The sequence below is a fragment of the Trichechus manatus genome, unplaced genomic scaffold, assembly GCF_000243295.1.
Source record: "Trichechus manatus latirostris isolate Lorelei unplaced genomic scaffold, TriManLat1.0 scaffold00073, whole genome shotgun sequence".
Lineage (NCBI taxonomy): Eukaryota > Metazoa > Chordata > Mammalia > Sirenia > Trichechidae > Trichechus > Trichechus manatus.
The window spans coordinates 11769614-11794101 of NW_004444009.1; the positions used below are offsets into that span (position 1 = coordinate 11769614).

At 35.9% G+C, this 24488-nt stretch overlaps 1 protein-coding gene across 1 annotated transcript in view; it reads right to left on the reverse strand.

Moving 5' to 3' along the window:
- The window catches only part of CTTNBP2NL (CTTNBP2 N-terminal like), a 47996-nt gene extending 23841 nt beyond the window's left edge, over positions 1-24155 (reverse strand). Inside the window, exons 1-2 of the mRNA XM_012556680.2 lie at positions 23915-24155; positions 20919-21018 (exon numbers count right to left, since the gene is read on the reverse strand). Of these exons, the coding sequence (XP_012412134.1) occupies positions 20919-21017 (99 nt within the window). The 5' untranslated portion in view covers position 21018; positions 23915-24155. The remainder of the gene's footprint in view (positions 1-20918; positions 21019-23914) is intronic.
- Between the last annotated feature and the right edge of the window lie 333 nt (positions 24156-24488).

Consider the following 24488-nt stretch of genomic DNA (forward strand, 5'->3'; position numbering starts at 1 on the left):
CTAGAAGGCAGGAAGGGACAGGAAAGCTGGTGATAGGGAACCCAAGGTTGAGAAGGGACAGTGTTGACATGTCATGGGGTTGTTAACCATTGTCATAGGGCAATATGTGTATTAAATGTTAATGAGAAACTATTTGTTCTGTAAACCTTCATCTAAGATACAAAAAAAAAAGAATTATCTCTGTAGATCAAACTGACAACAGCAACTCAAAAGGTTTGATAGGAAGCCTAGGGGGCAGTGAGTTGAAGATAATGTTGATGGAATAATTTGGAAAAGGATAACGAGAATAGCAGCACAACTGGAAGAATGTAATCAATGTCACTGAATTGTACATGTAGAAATTTTTGAAATGGTGTAACTTTGGCTATGTATATTTTCACCAGAAAAAAAAAACCATCCTCCAAGGTCGAGAAGGGAGAGTGTTGACATGTTGTCGGGTTGTTAACCAATGTCATAAAACAATATGTGTACTCACTGTTTAATGAGAAACTATTTGTTCTGTACACCTTCATCCAAAGTACAGAAAAAAAAAAAAAAAAAGAACAGAGCCTTCTGAATTTAATAATAACATGATCAGATACTTATTTCTACTAATAAATTCAGTCTTTTGTTTAACAAAGCGCTTTTAGGTATTTAATTAGATAAAAACAGTATTCTTTAAAGAGATGGAACAACTAATCATTAACTTTATATCGAATGGGAAGAGGCCCCAGATAAGTAAGGAACTATTGAAGAAGAAGAATAAAGTAGGAGGACTCGCACTACCTGACCTCAGAACCTACTGTATAGTTACGGTAGTCAAAACAGCCTGGTACTGATACAGTGACAGATACATTGGCCAATAGAACAGAATTGAGAACTCAGATGTAAATCCATCCGCTTATGGTCACCTGATCTTCAACAAGGACCCAAGTCCATCAAATGGGGAAAAGACAGTCTTTTTAACAAATGCTGCTGGCAAAACTGGATGTCCATCTGCAAAAAAATGAAACAGGATCCACACCTCACACCATACACAGAAACTAATTCAAAATGGATCAAAGACCTAAATTTAACACCAAAAACTACAAACATCACAGAAGAAAAAATAGGGTCAATGGTAGAGGCCCTAATACACAGCATTAACAGGGTACAAACTATAACTAACAATATACAAACACCAGAAGATAAGCTAGATAACTGGATCTTCTAAAAATTAAACACTTATGCTCATCAAAAGACTTCACCAAAGGGGTAAAAAGAGAACCTACAGACTGGGAAAAAGTTTTTGGCTATGACAAATCCAACAAAGGTCATATCTACAGGCAAACCTAACACCTCTACAACAAAAAGACGTTACTCCAATTAAAAAATAGGCAAAGGATATGAACAGACACTTCACCAAATAAGACATTCAAGCAGCTAACAGACACATGAGCAAATGCTTGTGATCACTAGCCATTAGAGAAATGCAAATCAAAACCACAATGAGATACCATCTCACCCTCAGCATTACTGGCAAGAATCAAAAAAACAGAAAATAACAAATGTTGGAGAGGCTCTGGGGAGATTGGACTCTTATGTACTGCTGGTGGGAATGCAAAATGGTACAACCATTTTGGAAAATGATATGGTGCTTCCTTAAAAAACTAGCAATAGAAATACCATATGATCCAGCAATCCCACTCCTAGGAATATATCCTAGAGAAATAAGAAATGTCACACGAATAGACATTTACACACCCATGTTCATTGCAGCATTGTTCACAACAACAAAAAGATGGAAACAACCTAAGTGCCCATAAACAGATGAATGGAGAAACAAACTATGGTACAGACACACAATGGAGTACTACGCAACAATAAAGAACAATGATGAATCTGTGAAGCATCTCACAACATGGATGAAACTGGAGTGCATTATGCTGAGTGAAATAAATCAATCACAAAAGGACAAATACTGTATGAAGCCACTACTATAAAAACTCATGAAAAGATGTACTCACAAAAAGAAACAATCCTTGATGGTTATGAGGTAGGGGAGGGGTGAGGAGAGAAAAACACTAAATAGACAACAGATAAGTGGTAACTTTGGTGAAGGGTAAGACAGTACACAAGACTGAGGAAGCCAGCACAACTTGTCCAAGGCAAGGTCATGGAAACTCCACAGACACATCCAAACTCCCGTAGAGACCGAATTACTGGGCTGAGGGCTGGGGGACCGTGTGTCATGGTTTGAATTATGTCCCTCAAAAAACGTGTGTATCAATTTGGCTAGGCCATGATTCCTGGTACTGTGTGATTTTCCTGTATGTTGTAAACCTGCCTCTATGATGTTAATGAGGGAGGATGGGTGACAGTTGTGTTAGTAAAGCAGGACCTGATCTACAAGACTGGATTGTTGTCCTGAGGCAATCTCTTGAGATATGAAAGACAGAAGTGAGCAGTGAGACAGGGGGACCTCATACCATCAAGAAAGCAGTGCCAGGAGCAGAGCGTGTCCTTTGGACCAGGGTCCCTGTGCAGAGAAGCTTCTTGTCCAGGGGAACACCGAAGAGAAGAAGGCTGACAAAGAGAAAAAGGCTTCCCCTGGAGCTGACGCCCTGAGATTGGACTTTTAGCCTACTTTGACTGTGAGGAAATAAACTTGTCTTCATTAAAACCATCCACTTGTGGTATTTCTGTTGTAGCAGTACTAGATGACTAAGACACCGTGGTCTCAGGGAACGTCTAGCTCAGCTGGCATAATACAATTTATAAAGAAAATGTTCTATATTCTACTTTGGTGAGTAGCATCTGGAGTCTTAAAAGGTTGTGAGCAGCCATCTAAGGTACTCCACTTGTCTTACCCCATCTGAAGCAAGGGAGAATGAAGAAAACCAAAGACACAAGGGAAAGATTAGTCCAAAGAACTAACGGAACACAGCTACCACAGCCTCCACAAGACTGAGTCCAGCACAACTAGATGGTGCCTGGCTACCACCACTGACTGCTCTGACAGGGATCACAACAGAGGGTCCCAGACAGGGCTAGAAAAAAATGTAGAACAAAATTCTGACTCACATTAAAAACAAACAAACAAACAAACAAACAAAAAACAGACTTACTGGTCTGAGAGAGACTGGAGAAACCCTGAGTGGCCCCCAAACACCCTTTTAGCTCAGTAATGAAGTCACTCCTGAGGTTTACCTTTCAGCCAAAGATTAGATAGGCCCATAAAACAAAACGAGATTAAATGGACACACCAGTCCCAGGGGCAGGAGGAACAGGAAAACTGGTAATGGGTAACCTACGGTCGAGAAGGGGAGAGTGTTGACATGTTGTGGGGTTGGCAACCAATGTCACAAAACAACATGCATATTAACTGCTTAATGAGAAGCTAGTTTGCTCTGTAAACCTTCATCTAAATACAATTAAAAAAAAATTAAAAATATAGAATGGAGAGACATGTCCCAGATAGGCTTTTGGCCAAGGATAAGAACCAGTTTAAGGGAAGAATTTGGAGAGCTAAGAGGAGGGCAAGGGATAACTGATGGAGTAAGGCCATGAAGAAATACGGAAAGGATGGGATCAAGAGTGCAGGTAGTGGCATTAACCTTGGAATAGGGTTGTATAGAAAAAAGAAGGAAATCTCTAGAAGTTTCCAATCAAAAAGAACAGAGCCTTCTGAATTCAATAATAACAAATCACATACTTATTTCTACCAATAAATTCAGTCTTTTGTTGAATAAAGAGCTTATTAGGTACTGAGTTAGATTAAAAAAGACAATGTATATCCTAGAATTCATTGGGTAGAGTTGGCTTTCTGAGGCAGAAAATATCTTTTTTTTGATTAAACAGTGAAATATTATGAAATAGAACACTACATTTATGAAACTAAAGATAGGAAAAATACTTTGAAGGGTTATAGTATCCTGCTACGATAAAAAAAAAATTATTAAAATTTTAATCATGTAGCTGCTCATGTATATGTTATCAGCTTTATTTAGTTTAAGTCCATGACCTGCGAAAGTATCTGCTCTGAAAGAATAACATTTAGGTATCTTGTACAAAAGCACAATTTGCAAATCAGTGAGAAATTTACTCTGCTCTTTTCGGAGAAAGGGTATGGTGGCAACAAGCTCATGCTTTCCCTAGGTATCCTATGCTTGTCTCTATCCCCTTAACTGTTATTTTAGAATCAATACGGATATATATGAGCAGTATAAACTTCTCATATATGACAAATAAAGATAGTAAAAAGTAGCTTTCCAACTCCTTCCCATTCCACTGATCATACTGTACTTATTACAAATACAATTATTATTTTAATTTTACCACTAGTGAGTATTTTCTCGTGAAAATTTTAACAGTGCAGTCATGCGCTGTATTAACGTCTGTTCGGGCAATGTCTAACTGCATATATATCTGTGGTCCCATAAGGTTATTAACAGAGTTCAGAAATCCTGATCGAAGGATGGGGCACAGCGAATGCAATAGCTTCCTGCACGCAACCCATGTATCTCATGTCTCTTGTATATAAAATGATTGAACTGCCAGGTGTATAATGGTACAGTACATATATTACCTATAATGCACACACCTTGATAGTCAAAATAAACGCCTATGTTACTGGCTTATATACATACTGTACTGTACTTTCTATCATTGTTTTAATGTGAACTTTCCCTACTTACAAATAAAAAGCTCACGTGTAACAGTGTATGCTTCAACTCATAGGCAGCAGCATCCAATCTCATGTATTTCACATCTCGAGTGTTGTAGAGTTATCTCTCTGTTTAATTTCCTTTCGAAAATATTACCGTGAAGTGCATCAGGGCTCCCAAACCAGCAAAACCAGTGCCAGCGACAGGAGCAGAAACAGGCAAAGGAGAAGTATCGATATGGAAGTGAAACAAAAAGTTATTAAACAACCTGTTTAAAAAAAAAAAAAAAAACCCAATTCCAACTCATAGCAACCCTATAGGACAGAATACCACTGCCTCACAGAGTTTCCAAGGAGCACCCGGTGGACTTGAACTGCCAATTAAACAACACGAAGATGGAAAATCAGTGAATGCTATTGCTTGTGATTTAGGCATGTTTGCACAACATTCAAATCACATAACATCCTATTTCATAGAACGTATCATGGACATTAAGCAACACATGACTGTATAAAGCTGAAGTCCTTCCTGACCACAATCAATCTCTCTTTCCTCTCCCAAAGTTCTTAAGAGTGAAGGTTATCCTCTCAGACTTTTTCCAAGCATATACATACATATGTATATGTGGAAACACCTAATTACATACATAAATATTACTATTCTGTACAACTGTTCTGCAACTTGTTTTCACTTACTGTGTCACAGAGATCTTTCTAAATCAATATATAGCTTTTTTTTATTCTCGCTAATGAGAGGGGAAAAAAAAAAACAATGACATAATATTCCACAGTAAGGATGCATCAATTTATGTAACCAGTGCCAACTGCCATCAAGTTGATTCTGACTCATGGCAACCCCATGTGTGTCAGAACAGAACTGTGCTCCATAAGATTTTCAATGGCTGATTTTTTGGAAGTAGATCACCAGGTCTTTTTTCCAAGGCACCTCTGGGTAGACTTGAACTTCCAACCTTTCAGTTAGCAGGCAAGCACATTAACGATTTGCACTACCCAGGGACTCTTCAGTTTTCATTAATAAGGTATGGATATCTATATAACTATATGTATCAGTTTATACAGCCATACATTATTGATGGATATTTAGGTTGTTTACATTTTTTCTAAACTGTATTAAACAATACTGTACTGAAATGAACATCCTTAAACATTCTTCCTTGTGCATATATGAAAGTAGTCTGGTGGAACAGATACATTACTATGGTTTTCTAAGGTAATTAATTACTTACCATATAATAAAATTCCCAGCTTCATTCTCAAAATGTCCCCCCTTCCCATAAAGATTTTCAGCAAACATACAAAATGTTTTCCTTTTATCTTCCAGATTATTTCTACAACTGTCTGAACTAAAAGATTAAATAATGAACCACGGGTTCTAGCAACCTGTTTGTGTTTCTTTGCTTCTCTTCGCTTTATGGAGGCACCTAGAAATAACCTCTGATTAATCAAAAATCACAAGGCTAACACATGCAAGGAAGGCACAATAAGAGGAAGTCAAAATAACAGGAATAAGCTGTTTCCCTTTTTCATTTGTTTTAGTTTCAAGCTGAACAAATGTAATGAAATTCCCCACTGCTGTAATTTTTTCTGAAGCTCCTCCCCAACTGCTGGAGAACTGTGTGTTCTCTAAACAGGTAGCATTTTACAAGCTGAATTTCTTTCTTTCCTCAAAGGCATAAGAAAAACAGAGCCTACAGGCAGATGTCAGAGAATTTTGCTTATTCTTCTGGCACCTTCACTCTGGAATCCTTAACTGCCACAATTTGTAATGTGAATGATGACATGTGATAAAAAGATGAAGAGCAAGTAGCTGATACCAGACAATTATTTTTAGGAGCTAGCTGTTATAAATGGGGCTCAACGCTTCCCTGCATGGAACAAAGACGCCTAATTGCTAAAGAATGCAGTCCTCCTTTTATAAACAGCCAACTTCTGAATGGCCCATACATACAACTGAACAGCTTTTCCTGCTTCCTTTGGCTCTTCTCTGCCAGAGTGCCCCATCACTGAACCTGGTACTTTCCTCTACTAACTTCATTCTCTTTCCACGGCAGACCATTTTGGGAGCATGTATCATTCTCAACGGAATCAAGCCAAGGGGAAGGAAGGAAGAGGCTTTGTGGGATTATTTCTGGCTTCACCAGTTGCAATCTAAAGCTGTTTCTTTTGTGTTTTACTATACACACTGTTCTGTGACTTATTTTTTCACTTATTATATCTTGGAAAATGTTCTATATTATACATAAAGATCTATCTTTCATTCTCTTTAAGAAGCCCTGGTGGTGAAGTAGTTAAGCCCATGGCTGCTAAACGAAAGGTCGATGTTTCAAACTCACCAGCCCCTCTAGGGAAGAAAGATGTGGCAGTTTGCTTGCTTAAAGATTTCAGCCTTGGAAACCATATGGGGCAGTTCTACCCTGTCCTACAGGGTCGCTATGAGTCAGAATCGACTTGACAGCAATGGATTGTGTTCATTCTCTTCAATGGTTGCATAGTATTCTACTGGACAATCACATCGTAATTTACTTGACCAGATACCTACTAAAAGAAACTTAGGTTGTTTCTAGCATTTTGCTTTTATGAACTTTACTGTAGTAAATATTCTTATAAATATACTTTATTCTATAGTCTTAAGTACACTTGTAGCATAAATTTCTAGAAGTGGAATTACTTCTACATATATGCATTTTTTAATTTGATAGATACTGCCAAGCTCTCCTTAAAGAACTGAGTACAACAACATACGACAGTACCAGTTTCTCCTCACCCTTACCAATACAGTTTTTAAAGAAACATATATTTTATCTCTTATGGTCAGATCCTATAGTTCATTTAGCTGACCACAGTTTACCTGAAAAAAATTTTTAGAATTATAGAATATGAGCTTTAGTGTCTGCATGTAAAATAGGGGTTATATCTACTTTACAAGGTTGTAAAGAGAATTCAATAAGATACCAAAAGTGGAAACATTTGGAAAGCTGTAGAGCTCTTAAATAAATCAACTTTTAGGGATAGATTGTGACTCCAAAATTCTTTTGGAATTTTGTAAGAAACACACCTAAATAAATCTTGTTTCCAGTGTCAGGATCTAGCAAGGTGAAACAAAGCTGACAACTAACTTTAGAAAATTAAATGAAGTGTTTTACACCATGTTTTTCAAACTATGGATCATAATCTGTTAACAGATCATGCAACTAGTTTAGTGGGCTACAACCAGCATTTAAAGAAAAATGAAGCACACTAGAAAATATTACAGTATAGTACGGTATAGTATAAATTATAGTTTAGTAAAACATATAGTTAGTATATTTTAGTGAAATTTTGTTTTCATTAATGTATGTATGTGGGTGTATACATGTGTCCTGGATTGTGGTGAAGTGGTGAAATGTATTTCAGAAAGGTTTGAAAGACATTTCTGGTATGATAAACAGGTATTTTTATCATAGCCTTCTTTTTTCTACCTCTCAACTCTGAAATCTGTTTTAGTTTAGGAATTTAGGTTGGTTTTTCAGATATATCTGGTGGTGTAGTGGTTAAGAGCTTGGCTGCTAACCAAAAGGTTGGCAGTTCGAATCCACCAGCTGCTGCTTGGAAACCCCATAGGGCAGTTCTACTCTGTCCTGTAGGGTCACTAGGAGTCAGAATCAACTCAACAGCAACGGATTTTTCAGACAGAGACAGTTGGGTTAGAAAATAATTTTAATATAAGGAACAGCAAAAAAGTGAAGAATTTAACTATAGTTCTGATTAGCTCTAATATCTTTTGCTACAAAGTGAATAATACATGGCTATAGTATCTTTTTAGAGCAAAACTATTAATAAACAGAAATCTGAGCAAGAATTTTGTTGTACTAGATTATTGCTGTTTAAAAACAAGTGTTTTGATATAAAATAATTTATATATAATACAGAAATTTGAAGCAAAAAATTTTAAATTCACATATGACGCCACTATTCAAGAACAACCACTATTAAACACTCAAACTATACATTTCAATGTATTTTCTTGAGTGTTCTTTCTAGCTACATATATACAGTTAAGCGTCACTTAACGTTCACAAAATGTTCTGTGAAATGGGACCATTGTGTGATTTGGACATTGTGTGAACATGCCTAAATTGTGAGCAATAGCATTCACTGATTTTCCACCTTCATGGTGTTTAATAACCTTTTGTTTTACTTCCAAATTGATACTTCTCCTTTGCCTCTTGCTGCTGCTATCACTAGCACTGGTTTTGCTGCGCTTAGGAGCCGTGATGCACTTCACAGTAATATTTTCAAAAGAAAATGAAACAGAGATAACACTACAACACTCAAGAGACACACCAAACACGAAAATGAATGCTGCTGCCTATAAGTCGAAGCATACACTGTTATATGGTAAACTTTATTTGTAAGCAGGGAAAGTTCACATTAAAATAATGATAGAAAGGACAGTATAGTACATATACAAGCCAGTAACATAAGCGTTTGACTATCAAGACATGCATATTATAGGTTATATATATACTGTACCATCATACGCCTGGCAGCGCAATCACTTGGTATACAAGAGACATGAGATACACATCTTGCATGCAGGAAGCTCTTGAGTTTGCTATGTTCAGTCATGTCTGCAATGTCCTGTTCTCCGACTCAGATTTATGAACTCTATTATAATCTTATGGGACCATGGACGTATATGCAGTTGGATGTTGACCAAATGGACATGATGCGGCGCGTGGCTGTATATGTTATTCCTATAATTGGGATTAAAATATATATCCAATTTTATGCCCTGCTTTGTAAATTTAATATTACAATGTAGGAACACTATTGTGACATTAAAATTCTTCATCTGCATCACATTTTAAAATTGCTATATAATAGTTCACCATGTGGTTGTACCACCCAATTCATGCAACCATTAACTATGAGTTTATTTTTTATAAAGAATTAATTGGAACTAGATCAATATAATTATGTTACCCTAGGTTCTCTCGGGGAAAATTGGAAGTAACCTGAGGAAAAAGCTTTTTTGGAAGTGAATTTTTACATCAAGTCATGTAAACTACAGCAACTCTCCTCAATAAATAGGTGTGCTGAGATTAAAAAATTCAATAAAAGAACCAACACTGAATTGTTTATTCAAAGGATAACTAAGAAGCAATACTAGGTCTACCAGTTCTACAATAACTGACTCTGAAGCAGCATTCAGATATAAGGGATATCACCTATAAACACAATCCCCTTTAAGATGAATCTTCTTCCTGTGTTCCCAGATTAACAACACAAAAAATAATGCTTTCTAGGGAATAATAAAGGGATGGTGCATTTTGATGTCTATTTTCTGAACAGTGATATGATATACTAAAAATCAATCTATAAATGTTTTAACATGAGACGATAACATTTAAAATTGTTTCAAACGGACTGATTACTTCTGCTACTCCTAGGAAAAAAGTAACAACATTTCTATCGGGAAATGTTTTTTTTTCCCCTCTTTGGAAAAACAATTTATCAAAAGAAGTCAATATAAACTATTAAAGACAAGGGATAAAACAGACTTAAAGGAAAGCAGTTCATAAAAGCACCGGAGGTATTCTTTGTTTCTTTAAAAAAAATGTTTATCATTTTTAAATTACTGTTAAGTTTTGTCATTGGGAAAGTAATTTAATTACTGGATTCTACTCAGCAAAATTTAAAAAATTAAATTACAGAATTCTAGGTGCTAAAAAGAGCAGCAGAACAAAGCTGGAAAAGTTCCTCTACACCACTCTACTTGATCTTAGAGAAGGTTAATAAAAGAGAAAGGGTATGAAGCTTTCTTTCAGACAGTATTTCCGATACACAGAGAAGACATACAAATCAATTATGCTTTCAATAGGTGCAGGAAAGCATTTAACAAAATCCATTCCTGATAAAAACTTCCTTGACCTGATAAGGAGCATCTGTGAAAAACCTCCAGCTAACATCATACCTAATGATGAAACACTGAATGCTGTCTCCCTAAGATCAGGAACAAGGCAAGGTTGTCCTCACCACTTCCATCTGAGGTTCTAGCCAGTGAAGTAATTCAAGAAAAGGAAATAACAGGCATCTGGATTAGAAAGAAAGAAGTAAAACTGTTTTTATTTGCAATAGCATGATTGTAAGAAAATCCAGTGGAAATTTTAAAGAAGATACTAGAACTAATAAGTGAGTTTAGTAAGTTGGCAGGATACAGGATCAATATACATAATCAATTTCATTTCTGTATACTATCAGCAAATATTAGAAATTAAAATTTAAAAAATAATGCCATTTATATCTTCAAAAATATGAAATACTCGGGTAATTCTGACAAAAGATGTGAAAGACCTATACAGTGAAAACTACAAAGTGCTGCTGAGAGAAATTTTTAAAAACTTATATAAATGGAATAATACACCATGTTCTGAGATTGGAAAACTCAATATAGTTAAGATTCTCCCCAAACAGACCTATAGAATCAACCTAATCCTAGTCAAAATCCCAACAGACTCTTTTGGCAGAAACTGACAAGTTGATTCTAAAGTTCATATGAAAATGCAAAGGACCTGAATAGCCAAAACAACATTCAAAAAGAACACAAGTTGGAGGACTAATATATAAAACCAAAAAAAAAAACCCAAACCCATTGCTATGGAGTCAATTCTGACCCATGATGACCCTATAGGACAGAGTAGAACTGCCCCACAGGGTTTCCAAGGAGCGGCTGGTGGATTCAAACTACCAACCTTTTGGTTAACAGCCGAGTTCTTAACCATTGTGCCACCATGACCCTGGAGGACTAATACTACCTGATTTTGACTTATTATAAAGCTACAGTAATCAAGACAGTGTAGTATTGGCGTGTAGGTAGACAAATTGATTCATGGAACAGAATAGAGCTGAGAAGCAGATCTACAAATATGTGGGTAACTGACTTTTACAAAGGTACAGAAGCCATTCAGTAGAAGAAGGACAGTCTTTCCAACAAATGGTGCCAAAACAACTGGATATCCATACGCAAAAACAAACAAACACCTCCACCAAAACCAAACTTTGATCCGTATACAAAACTAAAGTTCTATCACAGACCTAAATGTGAAACCTGAAACTATAAAACTTCTAGAAGAAACTCCAGAAGATAAGCTAGGTAACTGGAATCTTCTAAAAATTAAACACTTACATTCATCAAAAGACTTCACCAAAAGAGTAAAGAGAGAACCTACAGACTGGGAAAAAATTTTTAGCTATTACAAATCCGACAAAGGTCTAATCTCTAAAATCTACAGGAAAATTCAACACCTCTCCAACAAAAAGACAAATAATCCAATTAAAAAATAGGCAAAGGAAATGAACAGAAACTTCACCAAAGAAGACATGCAAGTGGCTAATAGACGTATGAGGAAATGCTCACAATCACTAGCCATTAGAGAAATGCAAATCAAAATCACAATAAGATACCATCTCACCCCAGCATTACTGGCAAGAATCAAAAAAACAGAAAATAACAAATGCTGGAGACGCTGCAGGGAGACTGGAACTCTTATGCGCTGCTGGTGGGAATGCAAAATGGTACAACCATTTTGGAAAACGATATGGCGCTTCCTTAGAAAGCTAGAAACAGAAATACCATATGATCCAGCAATCCCACTCCTAGGAATATATCCTAGAGAAATAAACATCACGCGAATAGACATTTGCACACCTATGTTCATTGCAGCATTGTTCACAATAGCAAAAAGATGGAAACAACCTAAGTGCCCATAAACAGATGACTGGATAAACAAACTATGGTACATACACACAATGGAATACTATGCAACAATAAAGAACAATGATGAATCTGCGAAGCATCTCACAATATGGATGAATCTGGAGGGTTTTATGCTGAGTGAAATAAGTCAATCACAAAAGGAAAAATATTGTATGAGACCTCTACTATAAAAACTCCTGAAAAGGTTTACACACAAAAAGAAACAATCTTTGATGGTTATGAGGGAGGGGAGGGGTGAGGGTAGAAAAACACTGAATAGACAATAGATAAGTGATAACTTTGGTGAAGGGCAAGACAGTATACAATACTGGGGAAGCCAGCACAGCTTGTTCAGGGTGAGGTCATGGAAACTCCATGGTCTCAGGGAACATCTAGCTCAATTGGCATAACATAGTTTATAAAGAAAATGTTCTACATTCTACCTTGATGAGTAGTATCTGGGGTCTTAAAAGCCTGTGAGCGGCCATCTAAGATACTCCACTGGTCTCACCCCTTCAGGACCACGGGAAAATGAAGAAAACTGAAGACAAAAGGGATAGATTAGTCCAAAGGACTAACAGACCACAACTACCACGGCCTCCACCAGACTGAGTCCAGTACAACTAGATGGTCCCCAGTTACCACCACTGACTGCTCTGACAGGAATCACAATAGAGGGTCCCGGATAGAGCTGGAGAAAAATGTAGAACAAAATTCTAACTCAAAAAAAGACCAGACTTACTGACCTGACAGAGACTGGAGAAACCCTGAGAGTATGGCCCCAGGACACCCTTTTAGCCCAGTAATGAAGTCACTCCAGAGGTTCACCTTTTAATCAAAGATTAGACAGACTCATAAGATAAAATGAGACTTAAGGGGCACACCAGCCCAGGGGCAAGGACTAGAAAGCAGGAGGGGACAGGAAAGCTGGTAATAGGGAACCCAAGGTCAAGAAGGGTGAGTACTGATATGTCTTGGGGTTGTTAACCAATGTCATAAAACAATATATGTACTAACTGTTTAATGAGAACCTAGTTTGTTCTGTAAACCTTCATCTAAAGTACAATAAAAAATAAAAATAAAAAACTTCTAGGAGAAAACCTGTCTGACATTGGGTTAGGCAAAGATTTCTTAGAAATGACACCAAAAACATAAAAAGAAAAACTTTTGCTCTTCAAAAGATACAGTTAAGAGAACAAAATGACAAGCCACAAACTGGTAGAAAAGGTTTGCAAGGCATATGTCTGATAAAGAACTTGTATCCAGATATGTAAGAACTCTCAAAACTCAATAATCAGAAAACAAGTCAATTTTAAAAAATGGGCAAAAGATTCAAACAGATACTTCACCAAAGAAAACAATACAAATGGCGAATAAACACGTGAAAAGATGCTCAACATCTTTAATGATTAGGGAAATGCAAATTTAAACCACAATGAGATACTGCACATATATTAAAAACCAGTTGCTGTCAAGTCAATTTTGACTTTAGAATGGCTATGATTAAAAACACTGGCTATACCAATTGAGAATGTAAAACAGTTAACAACCACTTTGGAAAATAGTTTGGTAGCTTCTTGAGAAAATCAAAGACCCACCATAGGAAACAGCCATTCTACTCCTAGGCATTTATTCAAAAGAAATGAAAGCACGTGTCCATACGAAGACTTGTGTAGCATTTTTATTTAAAACAGTCCCAAAATGGAAACAACCTAAATGTTCATCAACAGGTGAATGAATAAACAAATAGTGGCATATCCACACAAGAAAAAGGAATGAACTATCAATACACAAAACAACACAAATGAATTTCAAAATAATTATGCTGACTGAGAGAAGACAGCCCACCCCCCTCAAAAGAGTACATTCTGTATGGTATCATTTATGTAAAATTCTAGAAAATATAAAATAATCTCCAGTCATAGGAAGATCAGTGGTTTTAAGGTGGTGGGGAGGAGTGGGAAAGGTTGGTCAGGAGGGGTTACAAAGGGGCACAAGGAAAATTATGAGGGCAATGAATGTGTTCGTTATCTTGATTGTGGTAAGAGTTTCATGGGTGTCTACATATATATATATAAAGTTATCAATTTATACACCTTTAACATATGAAGTTTATTGTATGTCAATTGTAAATCAATAAAGCTGTTTAAAAAAATAACAATATGCCAAATCAAACAACAGAGGAGTAAACAAGGAAATCAATAGGAAAAAATCAATTCTGCTGAAAAGGCTTCCACATTATCGCTGTATTTCCTGTTTTCATTATAAAAAGAGAGAGAGAATATAACATAACATCTGTTCCATGCCCCAGAGGTCACCCTTAACCCTTGCCAGCTGTCTCAAAATACATGCTTTTGGTTGTGGGAGTGGGGGTGGATCAACTGAGAGCCATCAATTCCCATAAGAAAAACAAGCTAAAGTACAAGCCCTGCTGATGATAACAAACATTTAATAAAAGGTAAGAACTGTCATATTACTTACAAAGGACAGCATATTATCAGTATTTCTTGCTTTATGGAATATACCTTTTTTCCTAAATGGATGGACTTTGAATCCTATATTCTAATAATAATAACTAACAATTAATGAACTAACAACTAATAACTAACAACTGAGCACTCTGATCTAGTATTTGCTGTCTCAGTTAATCTGCACAATAACCACACCATTTTACGGACAAAGCTTCCAGAGTAAAATAATATGTCTAAGATTATACAACAATTAAGTGGCAGAGCTCAAACCTAGGTCTGATTAAAAGCCCATGTTCTTAACAGCTGTGCTTAATTGGATGGTCTGGTTGATAGTTTTCCAGTGCCTAGTAATTAACTTTATGCTCTTTTTTGAAAAGCTAGGATCTCATGTATGAACTTTACTCAGAGTACGAATTAAAAATATCAGCTACTCTAACAATAAAAAACACACTAAAGTTTTGGTCACTGATTTTGGCTTTTTAAAACACATTTTATAGTAAAAGTTTTGAATATACATCTAGAAACCTTGTAATTCAATTCCCTAAATAAAGTTATGTTTGCTTCCCAAAATCCCAGTTCTTATCCAGGCAGAAATTGGATTTCTCTCAGTGATAGCCTATGTTCATGTGATCTTTATCAACGATCTAAACTACGTACCCCAACCTTAAAAGTTCTTCCTAAAAATCATCTATCAAGATGGGATCATTTTTGGCCTAAGGACTGTTAGGTCCAGGTCTGTGGGTGCCAAAGAATGCTTTAACTTTGAGTCCATTTAAGTATACTCACAGGTCTGTTATTAAGCAAGTTGATATCTGATTTTTTTTTTTTAATGCAAACACTCCTGACAGGCTGACTAGTATAGAACGATGTATGGTGGTTGCTTGGTACAATTTTACCCTCCTTAACTCAGACCAGCCTTATAATAATCTGCTTCTATAATAGGCACAAGGCCATGACCAAAAGCAGATGTCAGGCTCTGGACTTATAGTAAACTTGTATTGGTGATGTCCTTGAGCCTTAGCAACTTCTATGATAACTTCTGTTTTGTTCTATATATCTGCCATTTTCATAAAATCCTTAGTGATAATTATAACTATTATTTAAAAATATTTTCAGCAAAAGTAAATCATTTATTGTCTCCATATTTGATATATATATGTAACAATTAGATTTAAAAAAAAATATTCCTGGGCTGCTTAAAACAGTCAGAATAGTTAAACCAACAGAGTGACATATTACATAGTCTCATACTCCAAATATATTTCTAACTTTGCCCTGTCTACAACATTTTTGCCTGTAAATCTTCTTTCTCGGGGAGTTTTGCAATAGCCATTGGCCAAAAACAACGAAGTTTCATCCTAGGCTTTAAAAGAATTATACCTGTTTTATGGTTGAGGTTATCACTGGAAAAGAATTGAAGACTGCCTAAGCCAATTCTACATAAAAGCTGTACTACTTTACCATTTATCAATGTATAAGCAATTTACAGAATGCTTTAAAATAAAACAATACTAATAAATGCAGGGTAGATTCTATTTAGACATAGCTAAGTGTGGCTTTCCATCGTATCTAAGACATGCATATCTAATACACTCAATTTGGAAGCCTCAAGAATAAACTGTTTAATCGAACTTTGATTAGCAGTTAAATCTATTTTTTTTTTTGGATTTTTAAAATGGCTGTTCATTAAGGTTCCCTCATCTTTCTCTGAAGCAGTCACAGATCACGCTGGGCAGCTATTTCATACATTTGCTTGGAATTAATGAGCTGAGTCTCTTTTGCTGAATTGTATGGTCTCCTCCATCCCCTCCCACAGTTTATGGGCAATGCAATTTGCTTACATTGTGAGATTCCTATAGTGTACTCATTCATGAAAATAAAGTGGTCAAAGGAAAGATTTTCATAAACAATGTTTTTCTCTGATGCAATCCCTTCTAAAACAGAAAATCACTTTATATAAAGTTCAATTAGGACCAAATACAGTATAAATGGCCTTTGTAGCCCTTAGACTTCAAATATAGGAAAGCCTGAGCATTACATTATTTTCTATTGGCTTCCCTGGTTCTATGCCAAACATGTCTTGGCTGTAACAGAAGAGTAAGAGACTTTATTTTGGGGAGAAAGAGAACATAACTACCGGGGTTCTAGAAGGGTATAAATCCAATGTGGCACTTTGCAGAAATTTTGGAAAATGAATGAAGCTATTTTATAATTATAGCTCTATAGATAGGATCTACCTGCAAACTACAGTAACTTTATAATATATCCCTAAATAAATCAAATCCTTGCCAGAGTGACCTAGTATTCATTTAGAAGCAACAACGAACCATATGGTTTTGTTTAAGAGATGCAAGGTTGAAGAATAGATTTTATGTTCAGAAAAATATATCTTGAAGGTAAGGGGAGGAATAGAAAGATAAACTTTACTGAAACAGAAAGGAAAAAGCCAATTATAGCCATTTAGGACAAAACCCAAAACGTTTTCAAACCACCCCTAAGCATGAATTAAGAAAGAATACTAAAAGGAAAAAAATTAGTAAACTGCCATATTAGTCCAAGAAGTCCAACAGATATTTGTTCTTAAGAGCTATAAAAAATATGAAATAAAATCTTCATTACAGAATCAAAACAGACAAAAAAAATAACAAAACAAAAAAAGCAAACAAAAAACTACTCCACAAGTAACAAGAGATTCATTCCAACTTAAAGACTCTGGTATGACAGTTGCTTTTCTAAATGAATGAAACATTTTTGATTCCAGTTGCCACTTACTTTATCTAACAATAGATTGCTTAAAGACTTGTTACTTCTGGTGAAGCTATTCATTTTACCTCAACTGTATAAAGTTTAAGCCTCAGAAGATAACTTTATCACCTACAGACGGCATGCACAGACTGAATACAACACTTGTGCCTGATTCTGGATGGTATCTGATTTCAAAATGCTCCCTTAATTATAGCTCTTGCTTCTCAAGCTGCTCTTTCAACTTGTCAGAAGCTGCCTATAGTAACTAAAATTGGATTCATGCAGAAAAAATATATTTTAGGAAAACATGTGCAATAAACCACCTAAGCATCTGTTAACATTAAAACCAGAAAGCAATATGCTGTAGAGCACATAAGAACAGGCTGTAAAATTTAATAATTCACACAACTCAGTCTGAAGTATTATGGTAATCTTCTAAAGCTACACACCACAATGGCACAATCTTTTAATTTGTTCAATAAATATTTATTGAGCATCTATATACCAGGCCCTGTGCTAGGTGCTGAGGATATAATGATTACCAGAACGTAAAGCTTTATAGGTTTGTACGGTTTTTAGATGACTGAAAAGCAGTGAGGATACACACACCCCCACACACACATACACCCCCCCCCACACACACACCCACACCTGGAAAACTACAGTAGAAAAAATAAGGTCATCCTCTGATTTTTTCAATAGAGGCAGCCATCTCTCCACCCCCAACCCAATTATGAGTAGGTTGAGGCCCATAAGTTTTTGTGTAAGTCGATTGGTGATATTTATGGGAAGCTGCTTCCTGGAATCCCAAAGCAAGTGGGGGTAGATCCTTGGGTTAGTCTGATTAACACATGTTGCCAAACTATTATAGTTTTATAAAATCTAATTGCTATTTATAATAATACTGCTCCTGGAAAATACTTCATGTTCTCAAGGGGGTCACCAAGAACAAAGTTCTTCCTGTTTCAGCCCAAGCCATGGAAGTCTTCCAGTTCTAAGCCCTGCTGATAACTCCTATGGAAAGGGGAGCCAGGGGCTTCAGAGGAGAACTGGCGGAAGGAAGTGGGAATAACAACAGCATTAGGGGTGAGGCATTAGGAATGAGCTCAAACTTCCCCCATCCTTTTTCTTTTCTCTTCATTGATCAGATAAACATAAGATAAGAAATGGCAGGGCATCCTGGGTTAGCTTAAACAGGTTAAGACTTCTGGTAATAATGGGATGGAGCTATGAGAAATAGAACAGGATTTTCAGGGACTTACAAGAGAGGGAAGAGAAATTACCAGTAGTGACAAAAGGGGAAGGCCTATGGATATGGCAGAAATGAGTCACCAAATGGAATAAACATTTATATGTAATATGTGTCGGCAGTCATTAAAATGTTAGCCATTACTGAGGACACACTAGAGACATTCATTCAAATATCTGGCAACCACGGACTGCTTCTTGGATAGATGTACATGGAATGCACTTACAGGATATAAATAAAGGGAAAAGAAGAAATGAACACTAAACTGTTGGAGTATTTGCAATGTCATGCAAGTTGTAAACTGTTACACACAAATATCAGTTACAAAAAAAAAAAAATAAAACCCATTGCCATTGAGTCGATTCCGACTCATAGTGACCCTATAGGACAGAGCAGAACTGCCCCACAGGGTTTCCAAGGAGCGCCAGGTGGATTCGAACTGCCGACCTTTTGGTTAGCAGCTGAAGCTGTTAACCATTATGCCACCAGGGTTTCCAAATATTAGTTACTAATCATTTATTCTTATAACAGACAAGGCTTTGCTCCAGACAGACTGAGTGACTTGACGAAGGTCACACAGTTATGCTTAGGTATATGCAGGATGGGCAAAGTGTCAGCCAAAGAATTCTAACATATGTGAATAGGCGTATGGCAAAGCTATAAACACATGATCCCCAGGGAATCTATGCAAAACAAGACTGAAGGAGAAAGGGAAAGGAAAAAAAATAAGACAGACCCCATCCCCCCATATTGAAGGGAACTGCATCATACACTCTGGAGAAATGAAACCACTGAAGCTTACTTACTACACATTACAAAGCTACAAGGGAAAACAAAAAAGCAATGGTTTTCAATGATTAAGTACTCTGAGACTTATCTAATTAGATAGAAATATCAGTCTTTATCAGTTAGCCTTAAAAGACATAAATTAATATGTCACTCTAAACCTAACAGCATATGGAAATATGTAGGTACAGATTTTATTTTTATCACTATTATAAATTCAGAATGATCCAAGAAAAGATTACCCAAACATGATTAAATAAAAACACTTACTATAATCAGTGTGGGAAGGGAAAAAAGAAGAAGAGCTAAGGAAGAGAAAAGATACAGCTTTTTGTATGCACTCTACTGAGAGGTTATTGTTGGGTACTTAGGAAATCACTGATTCTCTAAGCCTCCTAGAATGAATGGCAATGAGAAAATGATCTCTGTTGCTATAAGAAAATCTTCAACAAAGCAGCTTCATATGGACACACATGAGATATTAATACAAATGTCCCTTTTATTCAATAAAAGCTAGGATAATTTCAAAAACTATAATAAATAATTTCATCAACCTGTTACTGATGAACTTTAGGAAGGTACATCAATATAACCTCTAGCTAAAATATTAAATCATAAAAATCTTAAGACATTTAGACCCAGCTGCACTTTGCAGGGACCATGCTTTCTTTCGCATGCTCATGTCTCACTTTCTTTGGCTCTTCTCCCTTTCCTTTCGGGGGTATCATCTTCCCACTGCTCACACAGATACCCTTAAAATCTTTTCTTCCTCTATCCAAACGTGTTCCTGAGGTATAAAGGATTCATGAGATTTGAAAGGAGTTATGCTCCCTTGTATTTTAATAGATATCAAATACTTAATAAAAGTTAAAAATTCTTAATCTGGAGTCCAGGGAATCACGGATGGTCTTCATAGAGACCGTGATCTCCCAGATTATATCTGGAATTTTGCATATATGCGTATATACATTTTTTAGGAAGCTGGTCTCACCAAGTTCTCAAAGGAGTCATAATTCAAGAACAGCAAAGGTCCACTATGCTAAAGAATGAAGTTCAAAGTCCAGACATTAGCTGAGACTAAAGTGACTATTTTGGGGGATAAAAGACTTTGCCACTGTTCCTAAAATCACACCACATAGGTGGTTACCTATAGCAAGTATCAGTATATACACCCAGACCACTAACATCAATGGGGCTATAGAAATATCCTAGTTAAATAAATTACAACCACTGAAACAACTTAAAAAACATATGATGACTTCTCATTTTTTTCTTTTAACGTACCTTTAAAGCTTCTATAACAAGGTCCCTTGCTTCAAGCTCTCCTTCAAGAATACTAAACAGTGTCAGGAGTTCAGGCTTGCTGAGTTTTTCCAGATTCATCCTGAAAGCCCAAACAAGGACAACAATCAGACAATCTCTAGAAGACAGAGTTAATGTAACATAATTAAAAAAAAAAGTGAGACAGACAAGAAACGTGCAACAGTTATAGTATAAAATGCTTTCACAAAGGAAATGATTACTATATATTAAAGATAACAGCTTTCTGGTGTTAATCACAAACTGAGCAGAAATAGTAAGATTCACTTTAGTTATTGATATCATAACTACTCACAAGATCAACTTTTCATTATTTTTCCTTCAGGCATATTTCCAAGCAGACATCCTAGAAGGTCTGGGAAACAATTAGCCACTAATTTTGTTCACTAGAAGCTCAGGTAAAATTGTTTACAATGAACACTATTACACTGAAAAATTGTTACAGCATGAAAAGATTTCCCAGTTTTAGATAACCAAAATTCCAAAACTGTATATAAAACATTCTGGCATCCCTCTGAAATCGGCTTAAATGGAATCTGAGTAAAGATAATGGTTGGTGGGAGTATGGGAGAAAATTTTCTTTTAAATTGTGTACTTTTATAAGAACATCTGTCACAATATTTATATTTTGCATAGTAAAACAGACTTAAAGGCAACCATATGCAAATGTACTTTAAAATGACTTCTTAAAATATATTGTTTAAACACCCTAATTGGCCAGGTTATTACAAACTGAATTTGACTTAATGAGTTCACATTTCCATGAGGCCTTGCACATTTTGAAATATGTTAAATGGCAAATTGTGTGGCACAACCTTAATCCTTTCCACAAGACTAATTTCTCACAAACCACACATAGACAGAAGTTAGACTATACAATCTTTGAAGGGTCATCTGACCACTAGGTATGGTAAGATACATTTTATAACTTCCAAAGTAGAGTAAATATTATTTTCCTTCTCCCACTTTTTACTTCCAAATTGCCACTCTCATAATAGTTTTCTTTAAAGTGAATCACAACATGACTAGTTCACACACCCTGAAGTAATTCCCAACTCTTATGAGCACATTAAATTTTAGGGGGCACACAAAAGAGTCTTTGATTCCTTCCAGAGCTACTGCCTTTAAGTGAAAAAGAACATGTAGAAAATGCATACTTCACTGTGTTGTTAGACTGTATTTCAGGACATGCTGTACAGATCTTTTACCACATCGTAAATATGCTCAATGTAACCTCAGATCTAACTGCTAACTTTCTAACTAGTGAGTTTTAGTCACAAGTAAGTGGTTCTGACTTCTTTAGCATTAGAGACGTGTCTCACGACAGTTTGTTTAAAAATAAAAACTAATTTTAAAAAAACCTAGTAAAATTAAACTTAATATAAGATGATATGTTAGAAAGAGCATGTGGCTTTGCAGTCACAAGGATCTTAGGTCTGCATCTTCATCTTCCTAATTGTGTAACTTCGGGTAAATTTTTGGATTCTCAGTTTTCCTGTCTGTGAAAGGGGGATGATGATATCAAATTCATAGGATTTTTGTGAGGATTAAATGAGTTAATAAATGTAAAACATCTTGCCAAGTTCCTGATACCAGCTCAATAATGGTTTAATTATTAATAACTACTATCCTTTCTCATTTTCCAAAAGAATTCTAAGAAAGGCCTTATCAAAATTGGGGGCAGCCAAGGTCAAAGATCTCAGAAATACCTTCAGCTGCCCTAATGTAGTTGGAAACCATAGATGGAGAATGGTGATAGCACTCTGGAGTGAAGAATGGTGAGGAATTTAAACTATCAGTTGAGTCACACTGGTTCCTTAGATGAGCCACCTCCCCCTCCAATGGCTTCATGTTTTTATTTCCCTCAGAGAGATTACGTATAAGGCAGAGGAAAATGTCTAATCATTTTTATGCCCTTCCTCTTCCCTCCCATGATATTAAGCAAATTAATGGGCACATGGTAAAGGTACTCCAAAAATACTGACTGCACTGATAAAATCAACTGGCTATATAAGCACCAAGGTAGGAAGGTAGGAATAGAGTTAAAAATGATAGAGTTCTGCACATATTACTCTTTTTTCTTCAGCACCTTTACAGCCTTTAAATATTCTTACTTAGAGATCCAAAACTTTGGCTTAAAGAAGCAGTGTGATATGAGTAAAAAATAATGGACCAGAAATGAGGAATGTGGAATTTTTAGTTTCAGCTCTGCCACTACACAGCTCTATATGACCTTGGGGGTGGGGTGGGGTGAGGGATCACCCAGTCACTCGGGCCCAGAGTTTCCTCACAGGTAGAATAAGACAGACTAGATCATTTCTAAAGTCCTTCTTGGCTCCATTCTACGCTTCTGTGGGTATTGATAAATCAAGTACTATTTGTTAGAGAATCCAGTTAAATAAGAATAAGAGGCAAATATATATAGAACTAAATTAGATTGTATACAAATCAAAGTCTTTGATCTGTTGATCAAATAAATATCCTCATAAAAGAGTAAAACTGAAACCATCCTCAGTCACTTTAGTTAGAAAGCAGTCCAGTCTAGGCAAGAAAAAATTCTATTCTTTGTCAATGGCATAAAGAACAAAGCTCTTACTTGTTATCTCTACATTTGCAAATCACTTCTATACACAAATTTTAGTATCTGGAACATTTTGCTATTATGGGCCAACTCATTTAGCTTAGTGTCTACATGAAGTGAACACAATACAAATATGACATAAAGAAAAAATAGAGCCACAGCTGTGTAACTTGAGAACCAACAGACCTCTTTCTACACATTCCCACAAATTTTTATAAATAATAAAATTTAGCAGTTCTTTGCTGTTTTATACATTCGAATCTAATCTCAATATACAGAACATTGCAATACTTTTTTTGTCTGAAATGTAAATGAAAGATAGTAAAACTGCATTCTGTTTTGGGATGCCAATGACATCCTGGGGGTGGGTGATACTGACCTGATAATTGGTAGAGTCACACGTTAGTCCTCAAATATAAACTCTTGTGGATTTCTTCAGTTAAAATTTGGGAAAATTGACGAATATACTTAAAAAGCTGGCAGCATGGTGGGGAAGTGTCCAATGCTGCAAAATAATAGGAAATTTATTGTCCAGGTGACCATACTGTAAACAATTTGGTAAATCCCATAAACATCAACTGTTATTATCGCTAATGAGGCCTGATAGCTGTAGGTTCATACAGACAAGAGAGAAGAAAATAGCCAGTTCTTCAAGTTGAAGCTGAGTAATATAGGAAAAATATCAGGAATCTGATCTCCCTTTTGTAGTAATAGTTAGAGAAGATGAAGGCTTTGGACATCTTTTTTACTTTAAGATGTCCACTGCCATTTCAAGGACTAACTTCCGAATATTACTAGAAGAGATTTTTCTCTTCCTGAACTGACAAAAGCATATCTGTTTGAATCACCATGAATTATGCATAATGCACTCAGATACAAAAATACCATAATTACTACTGAATTTTTCAAATTGCCAAATTTGTGTAAGAAAAATTATCATCCTCTCATTTCCC